At 37.7% G+C, this 27,935-nt stretch overlaps 2 protein-coding genes across 18 annotated transcripts; one reads left to right on the forward strand and one right to left on the reverse strand.

Annotated features, from left to right (window-relative positions):
- Positions 1-170: 170 nt before the first annotated feature.
- osbp (oxysterol binding protein) lies at positions 171-21,521 on the reverse strand. 14 transcript variants are annotated; one of them, XM_077246011.1, is made up of 21 exons: positions 21,380-21,521; positions 20,257-20,427; positions 15,851-16,059; positions 15,559-15,715; positions 14,540-14,651; positions 14,222-14,420; positions 13,249-13,363; positions 13,013-13,076; positions 12,092-12,259; positions 11,764-12,009; positions 11,535-11,655; positions 8,043-8,146; positions 7,644-7,739; positions 7,293-7,480; positions 5,911-6,161; positions 5,766-5,804; positions 4,894-4,941; positions 4,762-4,800; positions 4,370-4,408; positions 3,488-3,517; positions 171-2,570 (listed from the first exon to the last, which is right to left on the reverse strand). In XM_077246011.1, exons 2-21 carry the CDS (start codon positions 20,388-20,390, stop codon positions 2,428-2,430), a joined length of 2,502 nt encoding a protein of 833 aa, XP_077102126.1. In that variant the 5' UTR covers positions 20,391-20,427; positions 21,380-21,521; the 3' UTR covers positions 171-2,427. The 14 variants fall into 14 exon arrangements, with proteins under 14 accessions (XP_077102126.1, XP_077102127.1, XP_077102131.1 ...); XM_077246012.1 differs by lacking the exon at positions 5,766-5,804; XM_077246016.1 differs by lacking the exons at positions 4,762-4,800; positions 5,766-5,804 and having other exon boundaries at positions 13,013-13,073.
- Positions 21,353-27,934, forward strand: aptx (aprataxin). 4 transcript variants are annotated; one of them, XM_077246035.1, is made up of 9 exons: positions 21,353-21,438; positions 23,956-24,092; positions 24,918-24,964; positions 25,075-25,128; positions 25,315-25,557; positions 25,793-25,852; positions 26,583-26,809; positions 26,891-26,994; positions 27,611-27,934. In XM_077246035.1, the coding sequence occupies exons 1-9, from the start codon at positions 21,422-21,424 to the stop codon at positions 27,763-27,765; spliced, it is 1,044 nt and encodes a 347-aa protein (XP_077102150.1). In that variant the 5' UTR covers positions 21,353-21,421; the 3' UTR covers positions 27,766-27,934. The 4 variants fall into 4 exon arrangements, with proteins under 4 accessions (XP_077102150.1, XP_077102149.1, XP_077102152.1 ...); XM_077246034.1 differs by lacking the exon at positions 21,353-21,438 and adding an exon at positions 23,694-23,759; XM_077246037.1 differs by lacking the exon at positions 21,353-21,438 and adding an exon at positions 23,736-23,845 and having other exon boundaries at positions 25,263-25,557.
- Position 27,935: the final 1 nt, after the last annotated feature.

Here is a 27,935-nt window from a genome sequence, read left to right on the forward strand (position 1 = left end):
TGTATATCTAGAAAACATGTGCTTTTCTGTGAAAAAAGGGTGGCGCTCCTCCTGAGAAGTCTGGAAACCGAAACTTATACTTTCCAACAACTGCATTTGCATTCTTGATCGTTATGAAAAATATGCAAAGGGTGACTCTTGGGGGGGACAATGACAGGCGTGACAGAATGTTGTGTGTTTGAACGTTTCCTTTTCAAACCAGCTTTTATTATCATCATCATAATCTGCACCATGACGACAGTCAAGAGCAATTCTGTGCCGTAACACAATGATCAGAGGCCAAGAGAGGGACAACACGGACAGGACAAAGAAGAACCAATCCTGAAGAAGAACCTGTCCAAACAGGACAAAGAAGAGCGAAAACTTCAGGAATGACAGTCAAAGAAAAAAAAGAAAAAACAAATGACGACAGTTGTACAAATAAAAAGAGACGGCAAACAAAGAAAATAGAATCTGTAATTATTACAAACAGCAGTAAACCTTACGGTGAAACTGCTGTTTTAACGGAATAGGACGATGATGGGATAGATGTACATATATATATATATAAAATTTCCATTAGTCTGGATCCATTCAAGGACAATGAGCAAACGAATCATCTTCGCTATGGGAGGAAACCGATGAATCGTCACTTCCCATGTCAAACAGACAACAACAAAAAACAGAGATAAAAAGTCAAAATAATTGTGTTGAACCCTCAAACTACATCAAAATTACCATCATAATTATAACTCTAGCTGTCAGTATCAGCATTAGAAGAATTGATATTATTAGTATGAATATTTTACTTCATTATGTGATATATATATATATATACACAAATATCTGCAATGTTTTTGCATTGCTGTATTCTTGCTGTTTTCCCCCCACGCATGTGTTTAAGTACACTTGAAAATAAAAAAAGTTTCTTTTTTGTTTCACTGGAATATACAACAAACCCCAAATACATTACTCATGATCATACACACACACACACACACACACACACACACACACAGTAGTTTGAGAGTTCTCCCTTGACCTCACATGCCCATTTGAAAACACACACACACGCGCGTTCACACGCCTCAGTTTGTGGACACCGCTTTTCTTCACCACAGACCCATAATGCATCTGTGAACAGGCTTGAAAGGGAACATCAACAAACATGTTCCTTTGGATTCGTGTGCACAGCATCACAGCCGTTTCAGCAGTGCAACGTGTTCCTCTGTAAAAGAAAAGCATCAATGTCGCCAAAGAACAGCACAATCCCTCGTGAGGATCAACAGATGTGCAGTTCTGGAGGTTATAAACACTCTGGACAATTCATTTGTCAGTTTAAGTCATTTTAGCTGAGGTTAGTAAGAGTATCAGAATGACGCTGACACAGTCCTCTCAGCTTCTAATGAGGACAATCCAAATGTGATTGATTTCAAAGGAATAGTTCTTGCAAAAATGATGAAAATTGCCATTATCTACTCGCACTCGGGTTGTTCAAAAACACATTTTGCTGACTTTTTCTCTAAAACAGTTTGTAGGCTGTCAAAAATTATCGCACCATAAAAGTGATGCATATGACTTATGTTTCATTATTTCAAGTAATACGATAGCTTACTGTGAGAAAGAGACTGAAATTTACATTGCTATTCAATGATAAAATTCCCATGAGCCAAAGCTCGTTTAAAAAAAAAGGGTGCGATTTGACGATCACTGCCTCCAAACGCTACGGGCTCTTGCGTCGTAATTGTGCCAGTCGAAATTCCTCGCATCGTATAGATTCAGAAGGCTTGGAATATATAGCTTCACAAATCGCATGATACTTTCATCATGTGTTTTTTTGGTGCTTGACAAAAGAGCTGCATGTGTTGCCAAAACAAGGCTGCGAGTAAGCAATGACAGATGGTCATATTTATGCAAACTATTTCTTTAAAATCCACAAACCAAGGCGAGCTCTTAAAACACGTCTCTCACACAAACAGTGAGCACTACAGCGCTTCTCTAAACTCACTCGCACATTCGCTAATTCACACACACACACACACACACACACACACACACACACACACACATACAAGCAAACAGGCCTCCATATCCCCGGGATGTTTTTAAGAAGGTTACGTTTTTAAGTCCACAGCCTGAGGAAGACGTGTGGAGCGGGACAGGGATTCGGAAGGGTGTGTTTTTCTAATGCTAGCGTTTACAGATCCATGAACCCTATGGTTTAATAATCCCGTGACCACGAGGAATCGAGAGCGACACACAGTGGATGGTGTTGGGAGAGCGTTCCCGAACCATTTGGATGTCCCTTATTGTCCACTGAGTAGAGCACGGCTGGCGAGAGATACGGAGAGAGAAGGGGGCCGCTGACTGAGCTTTCGTTTGTTTGTTTGTTTGTTTTTCTGGGCGAGGGGAAAGTGAGGGTGTTGTGGGGCATGTGCGTGATTGGGATCAGAAGATATCCGGGCAGGAGTCCCAGCTGCCCTGCTCCTTGGCCTCCCAATATCCTCCTGTGTAGATGTGCGTGGGCTCTCCTGTCGCGGGGTCGACGCGTCGCTCGAACCACATCGCCTTGTAGTTGTCCTGATGACCGCCTGATCGTACACGGACATACAAGCAAACAAACAGTCACTTGATTAAAGAACAGTAGGTACATGAGGGTGCAAGTCACTTTTCTACAGAACAGACAACTATTAGAAACTAGTTCAAATGTAGTAAGGAGCTTACAAGACAAATGTTGACTAAACTATCAAATCTAAATGTACACAATCACCTAAAATCTCTAATTCAACACATCTCGCACTCAACGTTTACACAACAGGCTGATAAACAGGAGCTAAGAAAAGCACATGGTCAATAGAAGAGGAAAAATAAAGCGAAGAGGGAAACAAATAGTGGTAGAGTTTAGAGGTGGGCGGTATGACCAATAATTTATGTCATGGTCCAAGTTATACAGTACAATTTTTTGTAGGATATATCCCGTAATATACTTTACCAATTAAACGTACTTCATTACAGAGAGAGAAAAAGTGAAATAACTAAAAGAAACACATTTATAATGTGTATATATATATATATATATATATATATATGTAATATATTTTCATAAAATATAAATATTACAATAATTATAAAATAATATATATACACACAAACAAATTAAAAAAATTGTTATATATGTATAGATTAACAATTATTATATAAATATAACTACATAATTGCATAAGAATTTAACATTAATATCTACCTAGAATAATTTTTTTAAATAGTTTATATTATATATATATATATATGAGCTGAATTACATTTTCTTTGGATATTTATCATGAATTATTATTATTTATATATTTTTTAAAGACCACATAGGTGTGCATATATTTGAAACAATCCACATGTTCACACTTGATGCGTGTGGCAAGATGTGGCAAAAAGAAACAGGTTTCTGCGGGTTCACACTGCCCAGCTCTATTAGAGGTGAAGGATGGAGGGGTTTTGGGTGGATGTTACTTGCTTTTGACCGGAGCTCCATAAGGACCCTCCACTAGAGCGAGAAAGAGCAAAGAGTGAGACAGTGCTCACAAATGGTCCAAGTCTAACCACATGACTGCCATTTTATAATTTGTGTGATATAACATGGGTGGCTGTGTAATGTGTGCCGTTTTATGAGATAATACAGTTTAAAGGTCCCATATTGTACAACTTTCTGAAGTTTTATTTTAGGTTTTGATGTCCTTAAGAATATATATTGGCAGTATAAGTACCAAAAACCATGTCAATATATTTTTACAGCTTCTTTCTCAAGAGCTCTGCCAAGAACAGGTCGATTTTGGCCTGTCTACTTAATATTCAAGAGCCTCTCTTCTGATTGGCCTGTTGTTTTCTGAGTGACCCACCATTGATGACTGAGTAGTTCTGACATCACAAATATATGGAAGTCACAACAGCTCGTGAAAAGGCACAGCTACTTTATGCAGGCTGTGTGCATTTGTCTGTGGATCGACTTACATGGTAGTTTCATAATCCCTAGATCTCTGTTATCATGAAAAAAGACAGGAAATTTCAGTTTTGACAATATGGGACCTTTAAGTTATACAGTATATATAGTAATACAGATAAATCAGTCTAACCTTGTGTTTGTAATAATTAACAGGATGATTTGAATATATTAACACAAACTGTGGTTCTTGCAACAGCAAAAAAAGGTTTTATTCTATGGGTCATGAAGAAATATTGAGAATACTGAGAACAACTAAATCATGAATGTTTTTGGTGCCAATTTTATTTAATTTTTTACAATTTTTGCTTACAGTTTTAAGAAATGTATGATCTGACCCCTTTTAACATGCAACTGTAAGAAATTGCGAACGATCTGCGTTAACTGTATGGTACTTGCTTGGGTACGCCGGTGGATGCGAGCCATGCAGTGTTTCAGCTGAAGTTGAAGATGGAGGGATGCAGGCAAAGAGAAGAGGAGTGAGAGACATGTTAGCATGCACCGGAGAAGTGAACTGAAGAAACGAAGATTAATGAGGATTAAACTTCAACACTGAATGTTGTTTCGGTCTATATGGCTGCAATTTATCCACTCACACTGCCCTCTAGTGGAAGTTAAACGTCTGCATCATGGAACTGATTTCAAATGCTTGTTTAAAGACCTGTTATCCCCCCTTTAAATATGCATGATGCAAGGTAAGAAATTCAATCAACACTAAGCAATCGAACCAAGTGTGAAAACAGCCTAAACGACACTACGCAGCTATGGTTTTTGTTGATTTTGCTACTTGCTTGATAGCGAGAGATCGGAGGAAGTTTCATCCATGTCAGCTGATGGAGGGATAGACAGATGGAAAATGAAGATGATTGGATGATAAACGTGAGAAACAGATTGATTAGGGAGAGGGATGGGATGGTACTTGCTTTTGTAAGTGGTCTCAGAGGGCTCACTGGCAATCTCGACTTCTTCAGCTGATCAGAGTTGCGAGACGAGCAGCCGAAAATTAAAAAAGGGGATGCAAATTAAGACAAAAACAAAAAAAGAAAGAATACAATGAGTGAATGGCATAATGGAGGTGGGAAAGTGCTCCTATTAAAGGAATAGTTCACTCAAAATAAAAATCCTGTCATCACTTACTCACCCTCACGTCGCTTCATACCTCAGTATGACATTTTCTTTTATACGCAAGAGCACATTTTTAAAGAAAAAAGTATTAAAAAAACTAGTCAACTTGTTTGTCATTTTTCGTTAACAAAAACGCTGTAACGCTAACAGAAAATTTCATTTTTTTAACTTATTTCAGTTGGTTGCAAGGCAACATTTCCATATTTCACTTAGTATAATTTGAAGTTCTAAATTACAAATAATAACTAAAATAACCAATTTACTAAATATAACTAAACAAAAAATGACAAAAATTATAAAATAAAAAAACTTAAACTAAACTTAAAAATAAAACAAAAATAATTAAAAACTTGATAAAAAATTGAAAATAAAGATAAAAAATTATTTGAAATAACATGAAAATCAAAAACTAATTCAAAATATAAATACATGCAATAATAGTATATTATTGATACTAAAATAAATGGAAAATCTCCACGGAAGAAAGAAAAAGTCATACGTATTTGGAACAAGATGACAAAATATTCATCTTTAGGTGAACTACCACTTTAATAATATGCAAATAATCACTATTACAGTGTGTGTTTGTGTGAGATGGGAGAAAATCCAGAAGACGACAATTAAAAAGAGAACAGATACTGGGAAAACGAAGTAGAACAGGAGTACTTGCTTTTTAGTGGCGAGTCAGATATTGAGTCCTCAATGAGAGCTTGAGGGAAAGACAGAGACAGTCACACGGGAGTGAACGAGAGACGCCGAGAAGGCGGAAGAAACGAGGAGAGACGTGTAGAGTGATAAATAAAAGGATACTTTACCCCCGTCTGCTGGCTCCTTAGCCTCTTCTGAAGGGCTGGCGGAGCAGTTGGCTTCGCGCTCTCTCTCTCGGCGGACGGTGCGCTGCTTCTCCTCCAGTCGCTGTTTCTCGGCGTTGGCCTCCTCCCAGCGGCCCTGCTCCATCAGGCGCTGGTCCGGACGCCTCCTGCTGTCTGTGGGGGCTACGCCCTCCTCTGGCTCGTTCAACGTCAACGCCAGTGTTGAGAAGTAGTACATGTTTTCAGCTCCATCCCTGCGTTCACAGTAGAGAGAGGGAGAGGGAGAGAGATAGATAGAGAGAGATATAGATATAAAGAGATATAGAGATATATATAGAGAGATAGACAGAGAAATATAGACAGAGAGATATAGATATAAAGATATATATATAGAGAGATAGAGAGAGAGAGAGAGAGAGAGAGAAAGAGAGAGGGAGAGAGATATAGATATAGAGATAAATAAATAGAGAGAGAGAGAGATTAGATGACTTATATCGTGATATGAGATTTTGGTCATATCGCCCAGCCCTAAGGTGCATTGTGTAATATTTAGGAGGATCTGTAGACATAAATGCAATATAATATACATAACTATGTTTTCAGTGGTGTATAAAGACCTTCTATAATGAACATCTATTATGTTTTTATTACCTTAGAATGAGCCATTTCTATCTACATACACCGCAGGTCCCCTTACATTGAAATGTTTCGACATGTCTCTACAGGAGCCCTAAACGGACAAACTACTCTACAGAGCGCGTTTCGTCACTATGTTGTTCTTCATGTAAAGAAGCTAGCCAAAGTCAGCGAATAAAACACTGACACAATGATGAACAAGTAACAATAATATTCACAATAACCCTCATTGCTGAACTGGCTACTCTCTGCTGTCTCAGACGACGTCGTCTTTTCCTGTCGGCCACCGTAACTTTTGCAAATCGCAACCTCACCGCTAGATGTCGCTAAAAATCACACACTGCACCTTTAAGGGAAATACATTTATTTTTAAATAAACTAATTATTGATAAATAATAAATTGATAAACTAAAAATTGATAATTTTGACCCATAAGAAGTATTGTTGGCTATTCCCACAAATATACCCGTGCTACTTAAGACTGGTTTTGTGATCAACGGACACAAATGTGTATATTATTTGAGCAGTCATTTTTAGGGTTTAAAGTTTAATGGCATTAATGGCAGAAAAGTGATTTCACACATTTTTTATCATCTTGTGGCTATACTTTTAAAAACATTTAATGTTTATGAATTTGCACCATTCACTTCCTCACTTTTTGTTTTTTTGTTTAGAAGTAGGGACAAATGCTGTTCAATGAGCTCAACAGAGTAATCTTTTAATTGCATGTGTGTTTGGGAATGTCTTACGGCAGCGGCGTCTTCTTCCACAGCTCTTTGGCCTTGAGCGTCTGATAGACGGTTTTCTGTCGTCCTTCGGCCCCGTTCTCCCCGCCTCTGCTGCTCTGCATCACACGAGAGTACTCCATCTTCTCGTCCCACGTCCCAGACAGAACGAAGTGCGCTTTCCCATCTTTATCCGTCACAACCCCCGTGACCTACAGAGAGAGGCATTGCACGAGAAGGAAGTGAAAGCAGACAAATTAGAGAAGGAAAAAAATAAAACATGAAAATGTTACAGAGGGTGACGAATGAAAGGGGACAAAACTGACACGTCTGCATTCTGGGGGAACGAAGTCAGTGGAACAGATGCTGACTCACCTTTCTGGCCACGTCTCTGGAGAAGTAGCTGTACGGGGCGAATTTGAGATGACAGCGGTCGCCTGTTCTGTGGTTCACAACGTCTATTTCTCCTGACTGAATCGAGAGAAAGACACAAATGAGCTTATGTTTAAAATGAAATGCCACACTATAGATATTGCCATTTAAAGGGCAACATGTGTATAATAAAAATTCACATGCACAAAAAAAAAACTGAGTAGCCAGTGGCTGAAAATGATGATTTATGTACATAATTTAAATGACAGATTCCAACATCATTATCCACTGGCAAGACCATGAGCGGATTTTGTAACAGACATACAAATCAGCCCGGCGGTCACGGACTGATGCTGAGAATATGAAAATATATTATGTATAAATAAGTAGACTGTTCTCAACCTGATCTATCCAGAGTTTCCCGACGATTATATTGTGAACTGTGGTTGTGACTTTCTTCCAGCTGTAGTGATTGTCACTCTTCTCAAAGATACAATGAATAGAACCTGGAGAAACATACAAGCAATTCAAAATGAGCTCACAAACTCTGGCTTGAAGGCATATATGCAAGCATAAGACGTTCAAATATCCATCTTTTCAAATGAACTTGTGTCCCAAATGGCACACTACACACTTATACACTATGCACTCAACCATGTAGTGTATAAATTTTAGATGGTTATTTTGTCATTCATCATCAGAGTCTGTTAGCCTCTTCTTCATAATTAAAGATGTCATAGTTGAGTGCATGAAGTGTCCAACATTCCACAATTCATTTTTTCGGTTAATTAAGTGGATCATCCGGGTATTTAAAGTGCACTTTTTCTATTTAGTATTTTCAGTGTTAACATTTATGTGGGTGATATTATCAAAATCATCAACAATAATTTCACAATAACGATATACATCACAATATAGTTATTTTTTCTTTAAATAAGAATATATATGTGATACCATTGAAATTTCATAATTTTCACCGATTTCAATCAGTGTTTCCGCTACATTCATTCTGCCATGGTGGTCCGCCACACCTAAAATCATCCCGCCACGGCTGCAGCTTCTCAGTGAGGTCCGATAGTGCATACTATTGTGTTATTGTTAAGCCCCACTAAAGGCATAAAAAACACTGTAAAGCACCATAAAGTTAATGCACTATATTCCATGACTTCTAAAGTCATTCGATAGCATAATGTGAGGTAATGAATATTTAAGTTGTTAAGTTAAAGTTCTCCTCATTAAGTTAAGTTAACTCATCTCTCCTCAGTCATTCTCCATTCAGCATTCAAACAGCGCGTCGCGTTCGGTTACGACAGTAACACGAATCAATGTTCCCATTATTATTCTTTTTCTTTATTTGTAGATAAAGGGATATGGTTTGCATAAAATGACTTTATCTTGCTGGAGTTTATTGCGCTTTCTAAATCATATTCCTTGCTCCCGGGTGTCTGTTAGATTACAGCACTGGAGTAAGCAGCACTATGAATTGCTCTTCATGCGCACTGTAACTAAAATTTAAAACTGTTTAAAAGAAAAAGCTCAAACTGTTGCATAGATATAATACACTAAGCATCAAATATCTCTTTGCTTTGAACTTTTCAATGTGAAGCGCTGCACGCTGTGACTTTTTTTATTTTATTTTACCTTTACTTTACCAGGAAAAAGCAGCACATTGAGATTAAGAATCTCTTTTACAAGAGCGTCCTGGCCAAGACTCAGACACAGCTCATTTGAGTTTAACAAATGTCATTCTACCAATCGTTTAAAACTACTTTAAAAGTGTCCAATCAAACCAGCTTCCTCAGTTTCAAAGTACTTTGCAAATTATTCCAGGCAAAGGGAGCAGCAAATTTAAATGCCTTTTCCCCGAATTTAGTACGTACCAGTGGAACAGACAGTAAGAATAATTCCTGGGACCGTAGGCTATAGCTACAAACATACTTTTTACAGATGTATGTACAAAAATATGAAGGAAGTAGACCCAGGATAGATTTATAAATAAAAAAATGCCAGTGTTTCTCCGTGTTGCTTCAAGTGCATCATTCTGCGCACGGGATGCGCATAAATCGCATTGCCGCACTAAATTGGAGCCTTTCATATTATAATACTTGGGGGGCTAATAAAGGGGCCGTGGCCAATGGGAATATCACTCATGTTATAATACTTAGGGGAGGCCAATGGGAATATCACTCATGGGCGACGCCCCCTCCCGCTGGGGCTGGGCCTGCCACCAAAAAATCCCAGAGGAAACTGTCAATACAACCAAAAACTAAAACTAGCCTAAGTTAAAGCTCTCAAGCTTACTGAAAACAGGTAAACTGATAAAATAAGAACAAAGATACTAAGTACAAGCAATTGGAAAAAAACTACAATAGAAAAAAAAGGGGCTTTCCGTACTGGAGGAACCTTTTCATAGTTCCTAGAACTATTGGCGGCAGTTCCTGCTTTTTGGCGTGTTCGCACCGCAGGAAACTAGGAACAATTTTAGTTCTAGGAACTCCTTTTGCAAGAACTAATTTAGCTCCTACTTCAGAGTAGGGTCCTAGTAGGGTCTAAACCAGAACAATAGGAGCTTTCCGTGACGTTAGTGTTCGCTGATTGGTCGAATGGAAAACAGTGATAGATGGACCTCTCAACCTTTACACTGAGGAGAAAATCCAACGTGACTCTAAAGGGACGAAGCGAAACATGATTAAGTATTTCTGCTCAGCTAGCAACACTGGACATCAACCACATGGCATACGCTAATACCTTTTCATTACCGTCTACTTTCTATGTATAACAGTTCTATCTAATAACGTATCAGACGGGACTGTTAGACATATCGTAAACTAATGAACACGGAGAAGGCTAGCGCTGTGAGCTCAGGCTCTGGCGTTCTCAGCACTGTCAAAATAAAGGTCTGCCGCGTCATCAAAATAAAAGTCATAACAACAAGCGCAGCTTACGGTCACTTCAGAGTTCCTACTGGCGGTGCGAATGAAACCAGGAAAATGTTCCTATGGGAACCATTAGTTCTCAGGGAACCACCCTGGTGTCTAGTTCCTAGAACTAAGAAAGCCCCTAAAGACACAAATGAAATAGACCCAACTGAAGAACTTAAGCACTAGAAAGCAGAAATAGTAAACATGTTGTATGAAGTAATTAAAATGTATAAAAAACACTGCATAGCCTTCACTGTGTAAATTAGATATAAATGTATTATTATTAAAGATACAAATATGATTTGTCAGTCAGGAGCAGTAAGTGATTTTTCTTAGTCTTTTGTTGTTTGATTAACATTAATGACACTGACAGCAGCAGGCCTATTAAGCTGCCGTCACTTTAAGAGCAAAATACTGATACACACATGCTTTCTTTCTCAACTGTTTACATTCACTTAAGACATAAATGACTGTTTACACAAGGATATTCGCAAAGACGGGCATTTTAACACAAGTTTTTGTATTTGACCATATATATCTCAGACAGTGCGCGCATATACTAAAATGAGTTGTCTTTCGTTACATTTTGCACTTCAACTAATTAAAATCACTTATTTTTTAAACAGCAATGCATAAAAAACCCATGCTGATGATAAGCTTTCGTGATGGTGCAGCACAGAAACGTCACGCAAGCATAACCGTGATAGAGACCATAGTCCAAAATCTCTACCGGCTGACAAATTTCTACCGGTTAATCTTGCCTTGTGCGATAACACTACTACAAAACATAATAGAATAGTGCATAAACTGAGAAGAGCCTTACGTTTTTTTGCATTAAACTTTCCGTTTTATAATATGTTTGTTTTTAAGAAAAAGAACTAGTGAGAAAAACTATTCCCTGTTAAATTAAAGCTGATATGCTACTTTAAAACTTGACAATGTTGATAAGGTCCAAAACAGCACAAATAGTTACCCATGGGCATAATGGAGAGATATTTCCCCCTGAACTTGCTGGCCAGGGCAATCTCCTGTCTCAGGGTCCAGCCTCGCTCGGAGATTGCATGATGAGCCGCAGCCGGAGGGTGATGGCTTACCTGAAGTGAAAGACAGAAAGAAGAACGGATTACTTTCAAACACAATTCGCTTCATTTCAATAAGCTCTTCCTCTATCTCAGGATAATCAAAGGCTGATGTCCCCTCACCTGCTCACAGAGGGATCTGTAGCCACACTCCTGGGCACGGTCCAGCTCAAACGTCTCTCCCAGCAGAGGGTTGAAGGGTTTGCCCGTGCGGTGAACAGTAGTAGAGTATGAGGAAACTGTGAAAGCTGCCACGTAGCACATCTGCTCCAGAGAGTTATTGCACTTGGCCGCCCGGTCCAGCAGTTCGTAGTACTCGAGATCCTCTGAGAGACGCTGCAGCATGGACAGGGGCTCGTTGAAGTTCACCTGGGAAAAGAAGGAATGCTTTGAAAGCACTGCCATAAATCTGGGCTGTTCGGGATTCTCATGAAGACAGCGATGAGCGTACAGGCATAGGGATTTTGGAGAGTTCTTTTCCGATACAGTTCTTCATGATGCTCCACAGATTGAGAGAGTAATTCGGTTTATCTGGGATTCGGGCCCGTCTCTTCCTCATAGGCACCACCTCCTGGGACTGAGGAGACTCGGGATTGGATGCCACAGACTGCTCGTCTAGCTGTGAGAGATGGACAAAACAGTTCAAACATGAACTTCAGATGTCAAAGGCTACTTTTTCTCTACCTATTTTTATGCAAATTTTAGCATATTGCATTAAAAATAAAAGCTGGATGGAAACACCAAGATGCGCATAAATTCTAAAAATGTGCATTAAAAAAACACATGCACTCAATTGAGGTGGATTTTTTTTAAATTCCGATAAGACGTCGTGCATAGACTACGATGGAAACACATTTACCATTCCATTAATGTGGAACAAAAAACTCACGCGACTTTGCCTCAACAAGGATGTGACTGGTCCACTGGTTAGTCCAGTTATCCAATTTCATTGCACAGCATCTCAAACGTTGCCAAATTCTGACATAAATGACTTCGTATAATTACCTGCCAGAACTGTCTCACATGATTGCGTTCCTAAACATCAGGCATCCGCCTCCGAACGCTAGATAACCTCTGCGCGCTCTGAGGTGCTAGTCATTTATGACATACGAAAAAGGAGCCACAATGGCTTCCCTAATTCCAGCAACCTCCGTTTTATTACAGAAATTTTCCCCCAATTTCCCAGGAAGTGAAGATTTTTTTTCTGTTGAACACATGGGACGGAAATGGTGCAAATTTAACGCAAATGTTTTATGCGTTATCGCAATTTTGCGCATAAGTTAACATCTCAACTTTTTTTATATATCTAGACGAATTTGGAATCGAATTTGGTTCACATACATAAACACCATATATAAACATAACGCCTTACCGACGTCGTCCCGTCGTCCATTCCCATCTCGCTACTGATTCCGCTGACATTGCTGCCAGATCTCCTGAGAGAAATGGAAAGAGGGTATGAGAGAGCCAGAGTGTGTGAGAGAGAGGAGGAAGGGGAAGGGAAGGCATAGGACACACACTTAGGTCAAGTAACACTTATATGAGAAGCGAGTTAAGGGACAGATAGGGATGAGAGTAAACGACAGGAGCGGGGAAGTAAATAAAGACCTGTGATATTTGGGGTCTGCTGGAACGGTGATAAACTCTTGAACGTCCTCGCACGCGTCGAAGAATTCGTTCTCGTCGTCCTCGTCACTGGCGTCGCCCTTTACTGGAGCTGAGCCTACAGGACGGATAATGCAAGATATAATATATATGATATATTTAGGAAATCTCTGTCATATCCAAATGTATAGCTATGAGTGTTAAGAGTTTTCAGCATTTCATCTTTCTGGGTGATATATAAAATATTATATACTGCAAGAATCGCAAAGGTTACATTGAAATTTTTAATTGGCTAATATGCATTTTAATCATTCCTAATTGTAAATTATTAAATGTAAAGAGTATTTTTTTTATTTTTTGACTCATTTGTATCGCCCAAACATTTTTCAGTTATTAAAATGTTTTAGTAAAATACACTACTGTATCTTACCAAAAGATTGGAGTCATTAAGATCTTTTTTAAAAGGAATCAATATTTTTATTCAGCAAGGATGTCTTAAATTGATCAAATGTGACAGTACAGACATTTAAAATGTTATAAAATATTTCTATTTCAAATAAATGCTGTTCTTTTGAACTTTATATTCATCAAATAATATTGATATTCCACACAAATATTAGCAGCACAACTGTTTTCAACATTGATTATCATCATAAATGTTTCTTGAGCATCAAATCAGCATATAATTAGAATGATTTCTGAAGGATCATGTGACTGACAATATAGTTCTATATTTGTGCAAATAAATGAAAGATTAAATATTAATCTTCCACGTGTTCATTTACTGAAAACCCTGTGTGTTGTGAGGCTGACTCAAACTGACTGATTCAAAAGGGTCATTCGTTTTGGAATCAGACATCACTAGTTGTCTTCTCATTGTTGAGTGCAACTAGTGAACACAATGCAGTAGAAAGCCGTTTATTAGTCTCTGTATTATTTTGTGGCACCCAGTCTATCTGTGTCATTGACTCTGTACCTTTGTTGTCTATGGCAGGGTTGCTCTGGGAAGGAGGCAGAACAGTCGCTCCTCTGAAGGCTCTCTCCAGATGGTTGTGTTGTTTGGCGAGCTGCTCCAGCGTTTCCTCCAGTCGGACTCTCTGCTCTCTCTCGGCCTGCAGGGCTTTCTGCCAACGCTTACTGTGAGCCTGAGCCAACGATAGGAAGTCCCGGCAGGCCTGGGTATCAGATTGTTAGAGAATCGTTAAGAATACGTTTAACAGAGTGGTTTCTGTGTGTGAAACGGACAACCACAAAGCAAATTCCCTAAAGCAAATATATTCCCTTGGTGCCTTACGTTGATCATGGCGTTGGAGGTGATGCGGAAGAGCGTGGCTCGCTCCGTCACCTGCCGAATCTTTTCACTCGTCTGTCCTTCCAGCCGAACTCCCTCCAGCTCAGACAAGGACCTGAAAGAAAACATAAGAATCAACGAATTGAACGTCACAGACACTTTATGAACACAAAGGCCAAATCTTTGAGTGAAAAAATTATAATTTATGTACAATCATAAAAAAAGATCATTTAAATTATTACTAGAATATAAAATTAAAAACAATACAAAAAATCACTCAGCATTTTCCCTGGCCACAATTTTGACATTAATACCATGGGGAAAAACTGCCACTTAGATATTTTAAATATTATCTCATAATTTGGCAGCAGGAATATTAGGCTGCTGTCACTTTAAGACCTGACGCACGGATCAATTATACGCTGTTTTCTTTCTAAACTGTTTGTGTTTACTTAAAACATAACTGACTGTGTTTACGTGAATACTCGCCAAGACAAGACCAGCATTTTGACATTATTTTGTGTGTATTTGACTGTTGAACACAATAAGCAGTGAAAAAGAACTCTATTTAATACTGAGAGGCGGCTTTATGTGCCACACTTTGGCTGTGAGCACAAAATCGCCGGGAATGAGTAAAAGTATGCGCAATACGTGCATTCCCACGCCGAAATTTAAGCCTCGTAACAGCAACAATATTCATCTGGAGCACATGAAACGAGTGAGTGAAGGGAGGCGGGTTTGTGTGTCACTCGCTGCCAGAGAGATCATGAGAGAGCGAGAAAGCGCAGCTGGTATCGTGTATCTATTCTGCAGAAAATGAGTATTGGAAATATTTCATATGCATCTAAAAATCACTTAGTTTATTTTTTCAGAATCCTTTTTAAGACTACAATTCAAAAATGTACATACACTATTAATAAAATTCAACATTGCATATATGTCAATGTATTTGTATTATTTATATACTTATTATGTACTTGAATAATAGTCAAGTGTGTCCAAACTGGAAGAGAAAGACTGACCGCTGGAGCGCAGAGCCGTGTTTGGCGATGAGGTCGTTGCATGTGCTCAGATCCTCCACCTTGCTGCCCAGGGTCCGGAGCGTGGACTGCACCTCTGAGTTTCGTGAGCCTCCACCCTGTCCTGCCGCAGGAGGACTGGACTCGTCCCCGGAATCATCTAAAGAGAATGAAGAAGACGACAAAACTGTGAAACGCCTTCCAGCGCAAAGTGTATTGAGTGTGGAGTGTTGAGCTATTCTCAAATGTGGTTTCCCGTTCCATTCCCCCAGTGTAAGTGAGGGGCGTGACTGACCTGATTCGGCCTGCATGCGGAAAGCTTTGGCTTTGGCCAGCTCCAGTGCTGTGATCCACCGCTGCCGTTCCACCTCTGAGCTGGCCTTCAGGTGATACGTCTGCGTGCCGCCATTAGAGATGACGAAATTGCACGAGTCCTCCACCGCGATATTGGCTGTGGCCAGGTTTATGGTGCCCCGACACGTGTGACCCATCTCCGCCTGGGTCCTGGAAGAGCAAGAGGTTGGAGATGAGATGTTGTGTGTAAGATGAAACACTTCATTTGGTCATAGTAAGTTATATACAATTTTAAATGTAAAAATGGTTTACATGATGTTCCGGCGGCCTCAGGGATGCCAGAAAAAGACTAAATGTGTTTCAGACTTGATAATGATACTCTAAAGTCTGCTTTTGCAAGGTTAGAGGATAATTCATGAGGCTCTTTTAAAACTCTGCCAGCAAAAACTTGAACAAAAGCCCCCTGACAGCTGTTTTTCGGCATCTGATGTAATATTTATGAATCAGCACTGAAAGGTAAGCATTTGAGAAATGGCTTCAGCTGGAGTTTCTTTTACTCCCGAGCATTTATGTGACAGAAGATACGTTACTGCTGTTACCATCTGATATCAGCTTAAAAAAGAGCCCCATGTTATGATGATCTTAGCAAATATTCTGAAAAATTTGAGATATGAATCAATCCAACCAGCTCCAAGACAAATAAATAAAATGAGAAACAACAGTACAATATAAAACGACATACTATAAATCATTGATTACAAATACAAAATGCTATACTTTACACGTTTATTGCAAAATATTCAATAAACTAAATTCATATTCATGAGATACGTTGTTTGAGACTCAAAATAAAAAAATAAAAGCCAAGTATACAAGTAATCCTAAAATAACACTGTTGTAGTAATCCTGGTAAGCCGCTCATATGTAAACAGCACCAAATATATGACATATAAATAAAGTTTCCATCTTTAACTGTAATATGCCAACACTGATGAATCACCAGTTCTCAGGATTTTCCATGCTCAGCAGGAAAAAAGGAGACAAGACCAGTTTGGACGGTCCACGACATGGCACAAGACCGATGCCAGGCGATTTAACAGAGGCACAAGAGTCCAGAGCCTGTAACCTGTGAAACTGAAATCTCTTACTCGCCCTCTACATTTCCTGATCTCATCTTACACACACACACACACACACACACACACACACACACACACACACACACACACACACACACACACACACACACACACACACACACACACACACACACACACACACACACACACACACACACACACACACACACAGTTGAGGGCTGCCTGCAGGACCAGAGGAAGTGCTGAAATCAAGCCTTAAGTAGAGCGTGTGATCCTCCTGAACAGAGATGACCTGTTAAGACAGTCACGTGACCCAAACTCACTCAGCCAGTCAAAGTGGTCATGTGGAGGTAGAAAAGACAATGTGTACTTGAGCCTTTTATTTACACTGTAATGCTACAGTCAGACTTCCCACACGTTTCACTTATGGTGATTAATGTATTTAAGAGTTGTTTAGTCGTTGCATAAAGAACAATTTCTTGCATAGCTATAAATGAACAGTGCACAATAGTGCATAGCTATAAAAATGTATATTCACTATAGAAATCAGAACCTGATGTTGGAGACAGTGCTTAATAATGCCCTAAACTAAATTATTTTGGTAACTGTATTACACAAAATGATTGGGAAGTTTCCACTATATTTTGAAAGCCAAGTTATTTTGTTCAAATATTTTATATTTTATCATGACAGCACACTGTATGTAATGCGCTTTTGGGTGCATCAGAAAAGCATCTGCTTTATTATAGAAGGAAAATATGCAGGTTCTTTTTGAACCACGGACAAAATCAGTTACAATTTAAATTCATTATTTAAATTCGATGCACATGTAACAGATTGTGTGACGAACATTTAAATGCAACATTTCTAGAGTGTGCAAAATGCCCTTTAACTGCTTAAATACACATTTCACACTGGAAGTATTTGAGATTTATCAAAAGTTATTACATTAAAAATAACTAAATTTGATCAAAAAAATTGCATGGTTTTTATTTACATACACTACCGTTCGAAAGATTGTGGTCGGTAAGATTTCTTGAATGAATTTTCAGCATCCTTACTCTAGTCTTCAGTATCACATGATCTTTCAGAAATCAGTCTAATATGATGATTTTCTGCTCAAGAAACATTTCTATTATCAAGAATTTTTGTGGAAACTGCTATTCAGGATTCTTTGATGAATAGAAAATTCAGGAGGAACAGCATTTATAGAAATCTTTTGTAACATTATAAATGTCTTTACTGTTATACTTTTAATCAATTTAATGCGTTCCTGCTTAATAAAAGTAATAAGAATAATGCATTTTATTTGTAACGCACTTTATATTTAAGCAAATTCCCAAAGTACTACAATTTAAAAACAAAAGGATTTAGTTTTTTTTAAATCAACCAAATCCTCTACTAAAATGTGAGTTTAAGTCTGTGTTTAAAAAGCATCCAGTCCAAAAGCAAAAGTACTCATTTCTTTCTTTAAAAAAAAGGCCTTTTCAATCACAAAAAGGCAGTAAGCATCATAGTTGTGATAATGTCTGATAATTCACCATATATCTGTGCCTGCAGTGAAAATAGTCAATTTGTGAAATTGGATGATTCAACGGCACACACAGCACTTTTCAGTCATTTTCAGCTCGATCTCAATGAAGCACTAATGTAAATCAGACCTTTTTATTTGCTTTGGCGTGGCTTTAAAACTTAACACAGCATTCATTTAATGGCATTTACATTCCGTATTTATGAACAAATACAACATAATAAAAGAAAGCAAAAATAGTGAACATACGCTCATTGGCCAACTGTTGAGGTATTGGACCTTGTTATGTCATGACTCATCGTATATATATTTACAGAGTTAAACATCAGTTCGTGAGGGAGGATTTTAAAGAATTTCTTATCCTCTCATCTCAAACTGTTGAGCAAACAGTGAGGATCGCACGAGCAAACAGACACACATGCAGGCGCTCCTGCAAGCTCACATGCAGTATTAATAATTGACAAAGCCCAATGAGACGAATGCAGCTTTACCATTAGATCGACTCAAATCTAATTACGTAAAACGGCATCATCTTACAGACATAGAGAAGAAGGTGTTTTGCCCGTTTCACATCCACAAGTCCAATCGCTTCGAAGTCATATGACTTGAGACATCATCAATTTAGCCCATATGAGACGGGTTATTAGTTCGCTCTAAGAGGTTGACCAATCACAACACACTGGACCAGCCGACCAATCAGAACACAGTGTGCTTTTCAGAAGGAGGGGCTTCATAGAAACAGGAACTAAACTGAGCATTACCAGAGATGGTCTTATATTAGTGAGATGAGAGGGTCTGTATCTCTTACTATTGGAGAAAGCATAACGACTAACTTGGATCACGTGTGGCACTTCAACCTATCGTGTAATGGCAGTGGCGTCAGTGCCCACCGTTCAAAGTTTTATGAGAGTCAATTAGAGTTCATGTTAATGAGTTTTTCATGGATTATTAGTGCATTGGTCTTGTGAATAAAAAGAAAAACTACATTTAAGAGTACACTAAAAACTTATTTGTATTTTAATACATATTTAATTCATTAAAAAGGCGTTTTCATCATTAGGCACAGCAGTCATAAATCATTACAATACAAGCCTAACCTGGCAGCGATAGAAAGAAAACTTCATTTTTTATTTGAATTAAACAACATACAATTGATTGTTGACAGGCAGTTGATTCATTAAATGATAAGCTATTTCCTCATAAATGCAACTCCCTCTTCTCCATTGACATCCATTACAAAAACAGCCTCTGGTCTCCTTCCCTAGGTAACGCCACAGCCGAGTGTTAGCATTAGCCGTTACACTTTTTTGGCTAAAGTTTGCAGGCTTGCCTTCTAGTAGCTTTGGTGTTACTGACAGACTGGGAAGAGAGGAGCTGCAACAATGTCAAATATGTGAAAAACAAGATGTTTTAGATTATTCAAGCATGAAAACCTATTTTAGTAACCCCCCCCCCAAAAAAAATTAAAGCTTTGTAAAAGGTCATAAATTATGACATAATAGGTCCTCTTTAATACTCCGGGTTAGACGTTTGTGTTAGCAATAGCAATGCTTGCCATAGCAAGAATATCAAGTAATTTCTCTATCTAAATCTTTGCACCTTATCAGATATTGGTGAAAGGCCAAAGAACACTTGACAACATCACAAAGGGTTCAGTAGGACATCACACGTTCCTATCAGAAATTGGGAGACCTGTTGTCTGACGGAAGTGAAATTCGATTAAAAAAAAATTTGGTTTCTAGAGTTTGATAAATCAACAACATGTCAGAAACTCACCTGTAGTAAGACAGCAAGCCATTGCTCAGGACGAACCATCGCCTTTGGTATCCCTTGATGTAATTAGTCCATTTGAAGAGCCAGCCTTTATAGGTGTCTCCAGGAGCCGGGATGGGTGCTTTGGGCTCCGACATCACGACAGCCCGTGGCTTCACAGTGTCTGACAGGGGTCTGGTTTGAACACAAAGGGTTAAACGAGTTAGTTGACACAAATGCCTGTGTGATTCACACCAAGATGGACAAACTCACTGCTTTTCTCTATTCCAGGGCACCTACAATGTTTACATACACACCCAAGTTGTGTTGTTCCCCGCCTAGACAGGATTTCTGTGCTGCCTAAAGGGTTCTGTGTAGGTTGACAGTACCCGAAGTTTCTGAAACATCACATATCTTGCTAAATAACGTGTGTTATACTAGTGGATAATGTCAGTGAGCTCGTTTTGCCTACGTGTCACTCAGTGAACCTACTTCATTTCATTTACAGACACAAACTAAAACAAACCCATTATACAACAGTGTTTATGAGCGTAATACATAAACGCAAACATATCTCTGGCTAGTTTAAACTTTGTTTCTATAAACGAGGCCTGTGTGTAGGAGTCATTCACACAAAACTACGAGTCCAAATGACCTTAACACGACAAAGTTTATTAACACCGCTATGAAATACATCACAAACACTAATAATGTTTTAATAAAAATCCAGTTTCTTAAAAGCATATGCATAATGTAAACGTAAAATGACTTTGACGGCTAATTCAGCTAACGGCTAATAAAACTGACGCGCTATCGCGAGACATGGACAAGTACAGTCAAAAACACGAATATATCCGTAAATTAAGCATTTACGTGACAATAAATCACCTATAAACCGCTCAAATGCACGTTTACCCTCTAAAAGACCTGTAGTAATGTTAGCATGCGGGGAGATGTGTGTTAAACTGAAGCTAACTAGCCTGTGCTAACCTTCAAGCTCTGTATAATGAGAGAAATCCCGTCAATTAATGCAAAACATCAGATGAAACCTCCGGACAACAACCGAAAACAACACGACAAGACAGGGAAATATGAAATGCCCGGTGTTGACATGATTTAAAGTGTGTTAGAGCAGGCCAGCTCTTACCTGATCTCTCAATGATCCCCTCTGAAGAAGGAAGTCAGTGACATGAGAAGATCACAGGAGTGAGTTATTCACTCACACACATACATACAAAACTCGCGTTAAAGTCACATTATCGCATCCTTCCCAGTTCACAAAACACAAGACACCGTCCTGATTCTGGTCAAAACACGTGTAAAAGTGATTTGACTTAATCGTTATGGACATTTTAGCTGAGACTGATTTGTTTTTAATGAGTAGCCTAAAAAGAGCCTAATAATAAAGCTGCTGGAGTTACAGTGATTTTACTAGAAGCTGATGGTGGCAAATTAAGTACTCAAGTTCATTGTCTTAATAAAACAAAGGGGAAAATAACATCACCATGAGACCCATAAAAAACTTTTTTTTTAATTCTTTCTTTCTTTCTTTCTTTCTTTCTTTCTTTCTTTCTTTCTTTCTTTCTTTCTTTCTTTCTTTCCAGTATTCCATTTTCCTTTATGCAATATGTGGGTAAAATCTATACACTGTTCCTAATTTTGCATTTTAATCTGTTCTTGGGGCAACATGTTCTGAAAAAAGAAGTGTAATAATAGGAGTAATAATTGGCAACATTTTCATAATAATGTCTAATACATCATAGGAATATTGGTACATAATTTATTTCCCTATTCACTTGTTGTGTCCCAAAATGCCTGATAAACATGATTTAAGTCCTGTCTGAAATTAATGCCCTGTATATAACAGAAAGTCATATTTTGGTGTGAAACCCCATAGACTGTCCTGAGTTGTTGATTTATGACAAACAATTTGAAAATTAGTCAGATTTAAATGATAATTACAAAATATTATCACATTTCCATAAGAGTGTTAAATTTGATCACTAAATTAATGTCATTTTTAAAATGTTGTTGTTGTTGTTGTTGTTGTTGTCATGGTGAAACTCTTTACAGCAGATCCAGACTAAAACTGTGAAGTGGTGTCAGATAAATTCACTAAAATATAATGTCCACTACTACACCAAAGTCAGGGGATGATTTTGGTTGGAAAATAAAGTCGGGTTGACATCAGAGCCCGACTGATGTTGTTTTCTGGCGTCAACCCGATTTTAATTTTTAACCTCAATACGTCTGTCCAGCGTTGGAGATTAATGTCAATCTGGCAATCATTTTCAACATTGGGTTTGGTCTTCTAAAGGCAAATTTTGCACATAGCTTTACTTACTTTACTTTAAATAGGGCACCATTTGAGGGAACAGCCATTTTGGTGTCCGAAACCATTGTGGACAATATTGAGTGCACTTATTCAATCTCACATTCAATCCCACTACTGGAACTGTGTTCTAGAAATACATTTGATATTGATAGGTAGGCAGGCATGGATTCAGAGGCATAAGGTACTGAATGTTTTACAGCCACAATGCAACAATAATAAAACAATGCATTGAAATTTACATTTTACTTTTGATACTTAAGTACTTTAAAAACAAGTAATTCTGTACTTTTAAGTAAAAATCGGTCTTTACAACTTTTACTTGTAATGGAGTAGCCTACTATTTGACCAGTTATTATTACTATTTGACTATTTGACATACTGTAGTTTCACTCAAGTAAGGAAGTTGTATACTTTGTCCACCTCTGCAAATAACTAACAGAAATTATCATTGTTAAACACAATACAATAATTCCAAAGAGAAAAAGAATAAATATGAACAAATTAAAACGTACAAATAATGAGAACAATTTATATAATAAGGTTTCATACCTTCAATTTTTTTCCCCATGATTTGTTATCACAATTTTTTTCTTTTGTCAAACCAACAAATCATTCATGTGGTTCAGATAACAATATTTTGAGTTTCTGCTGATTAAACCAATCTCTTTCATTGTATTGAAATTTTTTATAAAAAAAAAAAAATTGGCATAAAAAACAACCTTAACAATGTGAAATTCATTCAAAAAGCAGATGTTGCATTCTTATACATTCCTTCCCAAAAGTGCATTAAAATAAGACAGTTGTTGAATATGTTTCTGAGATACAAACCTGGTGCGTTAACTTAAGTAACAGCTGTATAATTAAACGCAATAAGCTAATATATTTCATTTCACATTCGGTTTCAGTCATTTTGTTTTGACTTGTAAATCAATGCAAATAAACAAAAAAAGCCTAGTTGACTAAAATGTTACAGTGAAACCCTGTTGACTGTAAAATATATTTTTTTAATATATTACTAAATTATATAACATTATTTGTTTTAGTTAAGTTAAAGAATATTTGTCCACAAACTTACACAAATCTTTCTTCTTGGCCATTGTGATGTGAGGTCACAACGCCTTTCGACCGGTAGGTGTCAGTATGCGCGCGTCCGCGTGCCTGCGCGTTTGTTGATGTCCATGAAGAAGATTGTGTGCGTCATGTGCTCCAGTTTCCAGTGTTTTGTTTTCACCCATAACACTTTCTGTTGTAGATAGCCTATATTACACCAGTAGCAGGGTAAGTGATGAATGTATGTGGCGTTTAGACAAGCACTTTAGACGGACAATGCTGTAAATTCACCATATCACTGTACGTGTTATAAAGTATTATATGAAAAATGTTTTCAGAGAGATGCCAGTGTGCTTACTAGTAAGTGAAGATGATTCACATCATAAACCCATTCAGCTTCATCATCAACAAGCTGTGACTTTGGGTCGAGGACCAGAAACTAAGATAAAAGACAAAAGGTGCTCAAGAGAACAAGGTAACGTTAGTTAGTGGACTAAGTGTAAAGTAAAGAGATGCATATGGCAAGCAGTTTTGACTTTTAATCTTCCACAGGATATGAATTTGTGATATCAACAGTTCAATTTTCGCTAGTTGAAATGCTAATTCTTGATATCAGGAATTAGATTTCTACTAGTAACAACGGTCATTTTTGAGATCAGGAGATTTTCTTATTAGCATTAATTACATTTTATTTTCTGATATCATGAATGTGATTGTTATTAAGAAAGCCATTTTAGATAAATGAAATCACACTCCTAATTATTGATATCAGAAATACATTTTCAGATACCAGAAATAACAAATGTTGAAATACATTTACTGATATCAAGAAGTAACATTTCTACTGGTGAAAATTAATTATTGATGTCAAAAATAAAATTACTAGTAATATATAGAATAATTACTAGTAATAATATATAATAGTAATAATAATTTTACTAGTAAGAATTGTATTTCTGATATGTGACACTGGAATTTCCACTAGTAAGAAATCAATTCTTGATATCAACAATAGAATGGCAGCCTATGGTGACATTTTAACTATTGAAAATACAATTACAGATATCAAGAATAATAGTTTTAACATCAAGAATTTGTATTTCTGATTCTGAGTGATGACATCATTGTTGAAATCAAGAATTCACATTTTTACTAGTGGAAATCAAATTCCTGATGTCAAGAATTAGCATTTTAACTAGTGAAAATGTAATTGTTGATGTCAATAATTCATATCCTGGGAATGAATAAAAGTCAAAACGGCTAGCCATAGACGCAGGCTTTCTTTCTTTCTTTTTTGCAGTTGAATTGAGAGCTGATTGCAACAGAGGATTTGTCTCTGTTAAACAGGTATGCTAGAAGAATATTATAATATTAAAGAAAATATTAAAATGTGTAATAAATTATAGTATAATAGATCATATTATAATATAATAATGCATGTTTTTTACACTTAACAGTTGGGTGCGAATCCTACAAATGTGGACAATGTGGTCGTGGGCAAAGGCAATCAGGTACAGTATCATCAAAATAGCTTGTATTATTTTAGCTTGTATTATGTTAGCATCCAGCTAACCCAGTATGTCCATAAATACCCAGTATGTCCATAAATGCCCCGTTCTCTTGTAATTGAGGCTGTATTGCACAGGTTACTGGTCTTAACATCCTACAAACCACATGTCGCCCACCTCTACAACCAGGTGACCATAAAGCCGGGCCAGAGACTTTACATGGTCAACCAGCTGTATCCGTATACAGTGAAGTTCACCGAGGAGACGTTCACAGCCAGATCCGCTGCGGAGGGGAGCAAAGCCTCCAAAAGAGCCCATCGGATGAGCTTTGAGAGCAACGGAGAGAAGATCAAGAGTCCTGCAAATACTACATCAACATCCGACGACTCACCTCCAGCCAAAAAGACACCGCCGCCCGGACCTGATAAATCAGTGCGTTTCTTTGCAAGTTGAAACTGATTTGTATTTAATGAGTAAATGTGATAAAATAGTAGCCTAATAAAGCTACCTGAGTTACTGTGATTGTGCAACAATTTGCAATAAAATTCTAATATGTGATATTTTACACTTGTAAAAATATATTATTACTTTAAAGCCACGTTTCAGAGCTGGTTGGAGAAACTAAACTAAACTAAACTAAAACACTACAAACATTCTTGTTTTCCAGGAATCTGCTGGCCATTGGAGCCAAGGGCTTAAAGTGTCAATGCAGGACCCCAAGATGCAGGTATGAGTTGTTCATTTCTATTGAAATGTATATTGATGAATTAAGACACACACACACACACACACATATATATATATATATATATACATACACACACACACACACACTGCCATTCTAATGTTTGGGATCCATAAGATTTTTTAATATTTTTAAAAGAAGTCTCCTTCTGCTCACCAAGCTTAATTTATTTGATTAAAAATACAAAAAATAACAGAAAAATTGTTAAATATTATGACAATTTAAAATAACTGTTTTCTATGTGAATATGTTTTAAAATGTAATTTATTCCTGTGATCAAAGCTGAATTTTCAGCATCATTACTCCAGTCTTCAGTGTCACATGATCCTTCAGAAATCACTCTAATATGATGATTTGATGCTCAAGAAACAGTTGTGGACACTTTTTTTTGGATTCTTTGATGAATAGAAAGTTATTTGTAACATTATTACCCCATTATTCATTATTACCTATTCATCAAATAATCCAGAAAATTGTACACAACTGTTTTCAACATTGATAATAATAATAAACATTTCTATATTCACATAGAAAACAGTTTTCTTTTAATTGAAATAATACTTCACAAATTTACTGTTTCTTTCTACTATAAATGCAGCCTTGGTGTGTAGAAGAGACTTCTTTCAAAAACATTAAAAAAATCTTATCAACCCTGTAGTGTGTGTGTTTGTGTGTGTATAAAAGCATAAGAGCTACCATTTATTGTCCTCAGGTGTACAAAGATGACAGGGTGGTGGTCATCAAGGACAAGTACCCAAAGGCGCGTTACCATTGGCTGGTTTTGCCGTGGGTCTCGATCTCCAGTCTGAAGGCTCTGCGTCCGGAGCACGTGGACCTGCTCGAGCACATGCAGCGTGTGGGAGATCAGATGGTGCATCAGTGCCAGGACGCTCACAAACCACGCTTCCGCATGGGATATCACGCCATCCCCAGCATGAGGTACACACATCTGTGCCCTGATTGGCTGCTGGTGTGGGGAGGGCGGGGCTTGTCATGAACTAAATGTTTATTTCCTCTTAGTCACGTCCATTTGCACGTAATCAGCCAAGACTTCGACTCGCCGTGTTTGAAGAACAAGAAGCACTGGAATTCCTTCACTACCGACTATTTTGTTGAGTCTCAAGGTGAGTGGAAGGAAAAAGTAAATCTGCATGAAAACAAATGATGCAATGTTTGTGCGTGATTTATTGGTGCTTGTTTTTATAAACTTGATAAAAGTCCTTTAATGAAAATGTTGCTCCATCATATGAATGTAAAGCATTAATAAATTATATTTAAAGTCCCCCCTGTGGTGAAATCAAGTTTTTAATACGCTTTAAGACAAACCATGTGCAAATTCATAAGTCAACACCACTGCTGAGTATTTTCTCCTTAAAACTGCAGTGAACCAAAGACAGTCTCAAAAACAGAGTTGTAAATCGCTGGTGTTGCTGACGTCACAAACTATCTTGTAACCAATCAGATCATCGTGAGTGGAGGTGGGGCTCATTTGCATATTCATATAACCGCGCATACTAAATGAGGCAAGGGTGTAGAGTTACATTCAAGCTACCGTATTTTAAAGCATGAAAATTTTTTTCCAAGGAAAAAAAAAAGTTTAAATATGTAATTTTGGTGATCAAAAATTAGTTTTAAGGGATAAAATGATTGACAAAAGGGGGACTTTAAAAAAAATGCTGTTTTACAGAAACAAGCATTCTAGTGTGATCAAGTAAAGCGTTCATGCTCATCTTCCCGCAGACGTGGTTGCGATGCTGGAGCGTGATGGGAAAGTGACGGTGAAGGAAGGTGCTGGTGAACTACTGAAGCTGCCCCTGCGATGTCACGTGTGTCGTAAAGAGCAGCCGACGATACCCAAACTCAAAGAGCATCTCAAATCTCACCTTCCTGCTTAAAGACATTACAGCTCTCTCGTACGGGACAGCCACGGTTATTTTTTCTAGTTACAAATTTTGTAAACAGCCCTTTAGTAAAATGGATTTGTTCTGGATATATCGTGTTTTCATTCAATCCTCACTTTCATTATGAACACTGATTGATGCAATAATGAATCAATAACATTCAC

Source organism: Siphateles boraxobius, unplaced genomic scaffold, assembly GCF_051911475.1.
Source record: "Siphateles boraxobius isolate OS27281-9 unplaced genomic scaffold, OSU_SipBor_1 29, whole genome shotgun sequence".
Lineage (NCBI taxonomy): Eukaryota > Metazoa > Chordata > Actinopteri > Cypriniformes > Leuciscidae > Siphateles > Siphateles boraxobius.

Bases quoted from the DNA above. Each gene is read 5' to 3' on its own strand.
- aptx (XM_077246034.1), top strand. From the start codon at position 23,740: ATGTCCATGAAGAAGATTGT. The intron at 24,093-24,917 runs GTAACGTTAGTT...TCTTTTTTGCAG, and splicing joins AAGGTGCTCAAGAGAACAAG to TTGAATTGAGAGCTGATTGC. The intron at 25,558-25,792 runs GTGCGTTTCTTT...CTTGTTTTCCAG, and splicing joins CGCCCGGACCTGATAAATCA to GAATCTGCTGGCCATTGGAG.
- osbp (XM_077246011.1), bottom strand. From the start codon at position 20,390: ATGTCGGAGCCCAAAGCACCCATCCCGGCTCCTGGAGACACCTATAAA. The intron at 14,652-15,558 runs GTCAGTCTTTCT...GTTTTCTTTCAG, and splicing joins CACGGCTCTGCGCTCCAGCG to GTCCTTGTCTGAGCTGGAGG. The intron at 8,147-11,534 runs GTAACTATTTGT...ATGTTTCTCCAG, and splicing joins TCTCTCCATTATGCCCATGG to GTTCTATTCATTGTATCTTT.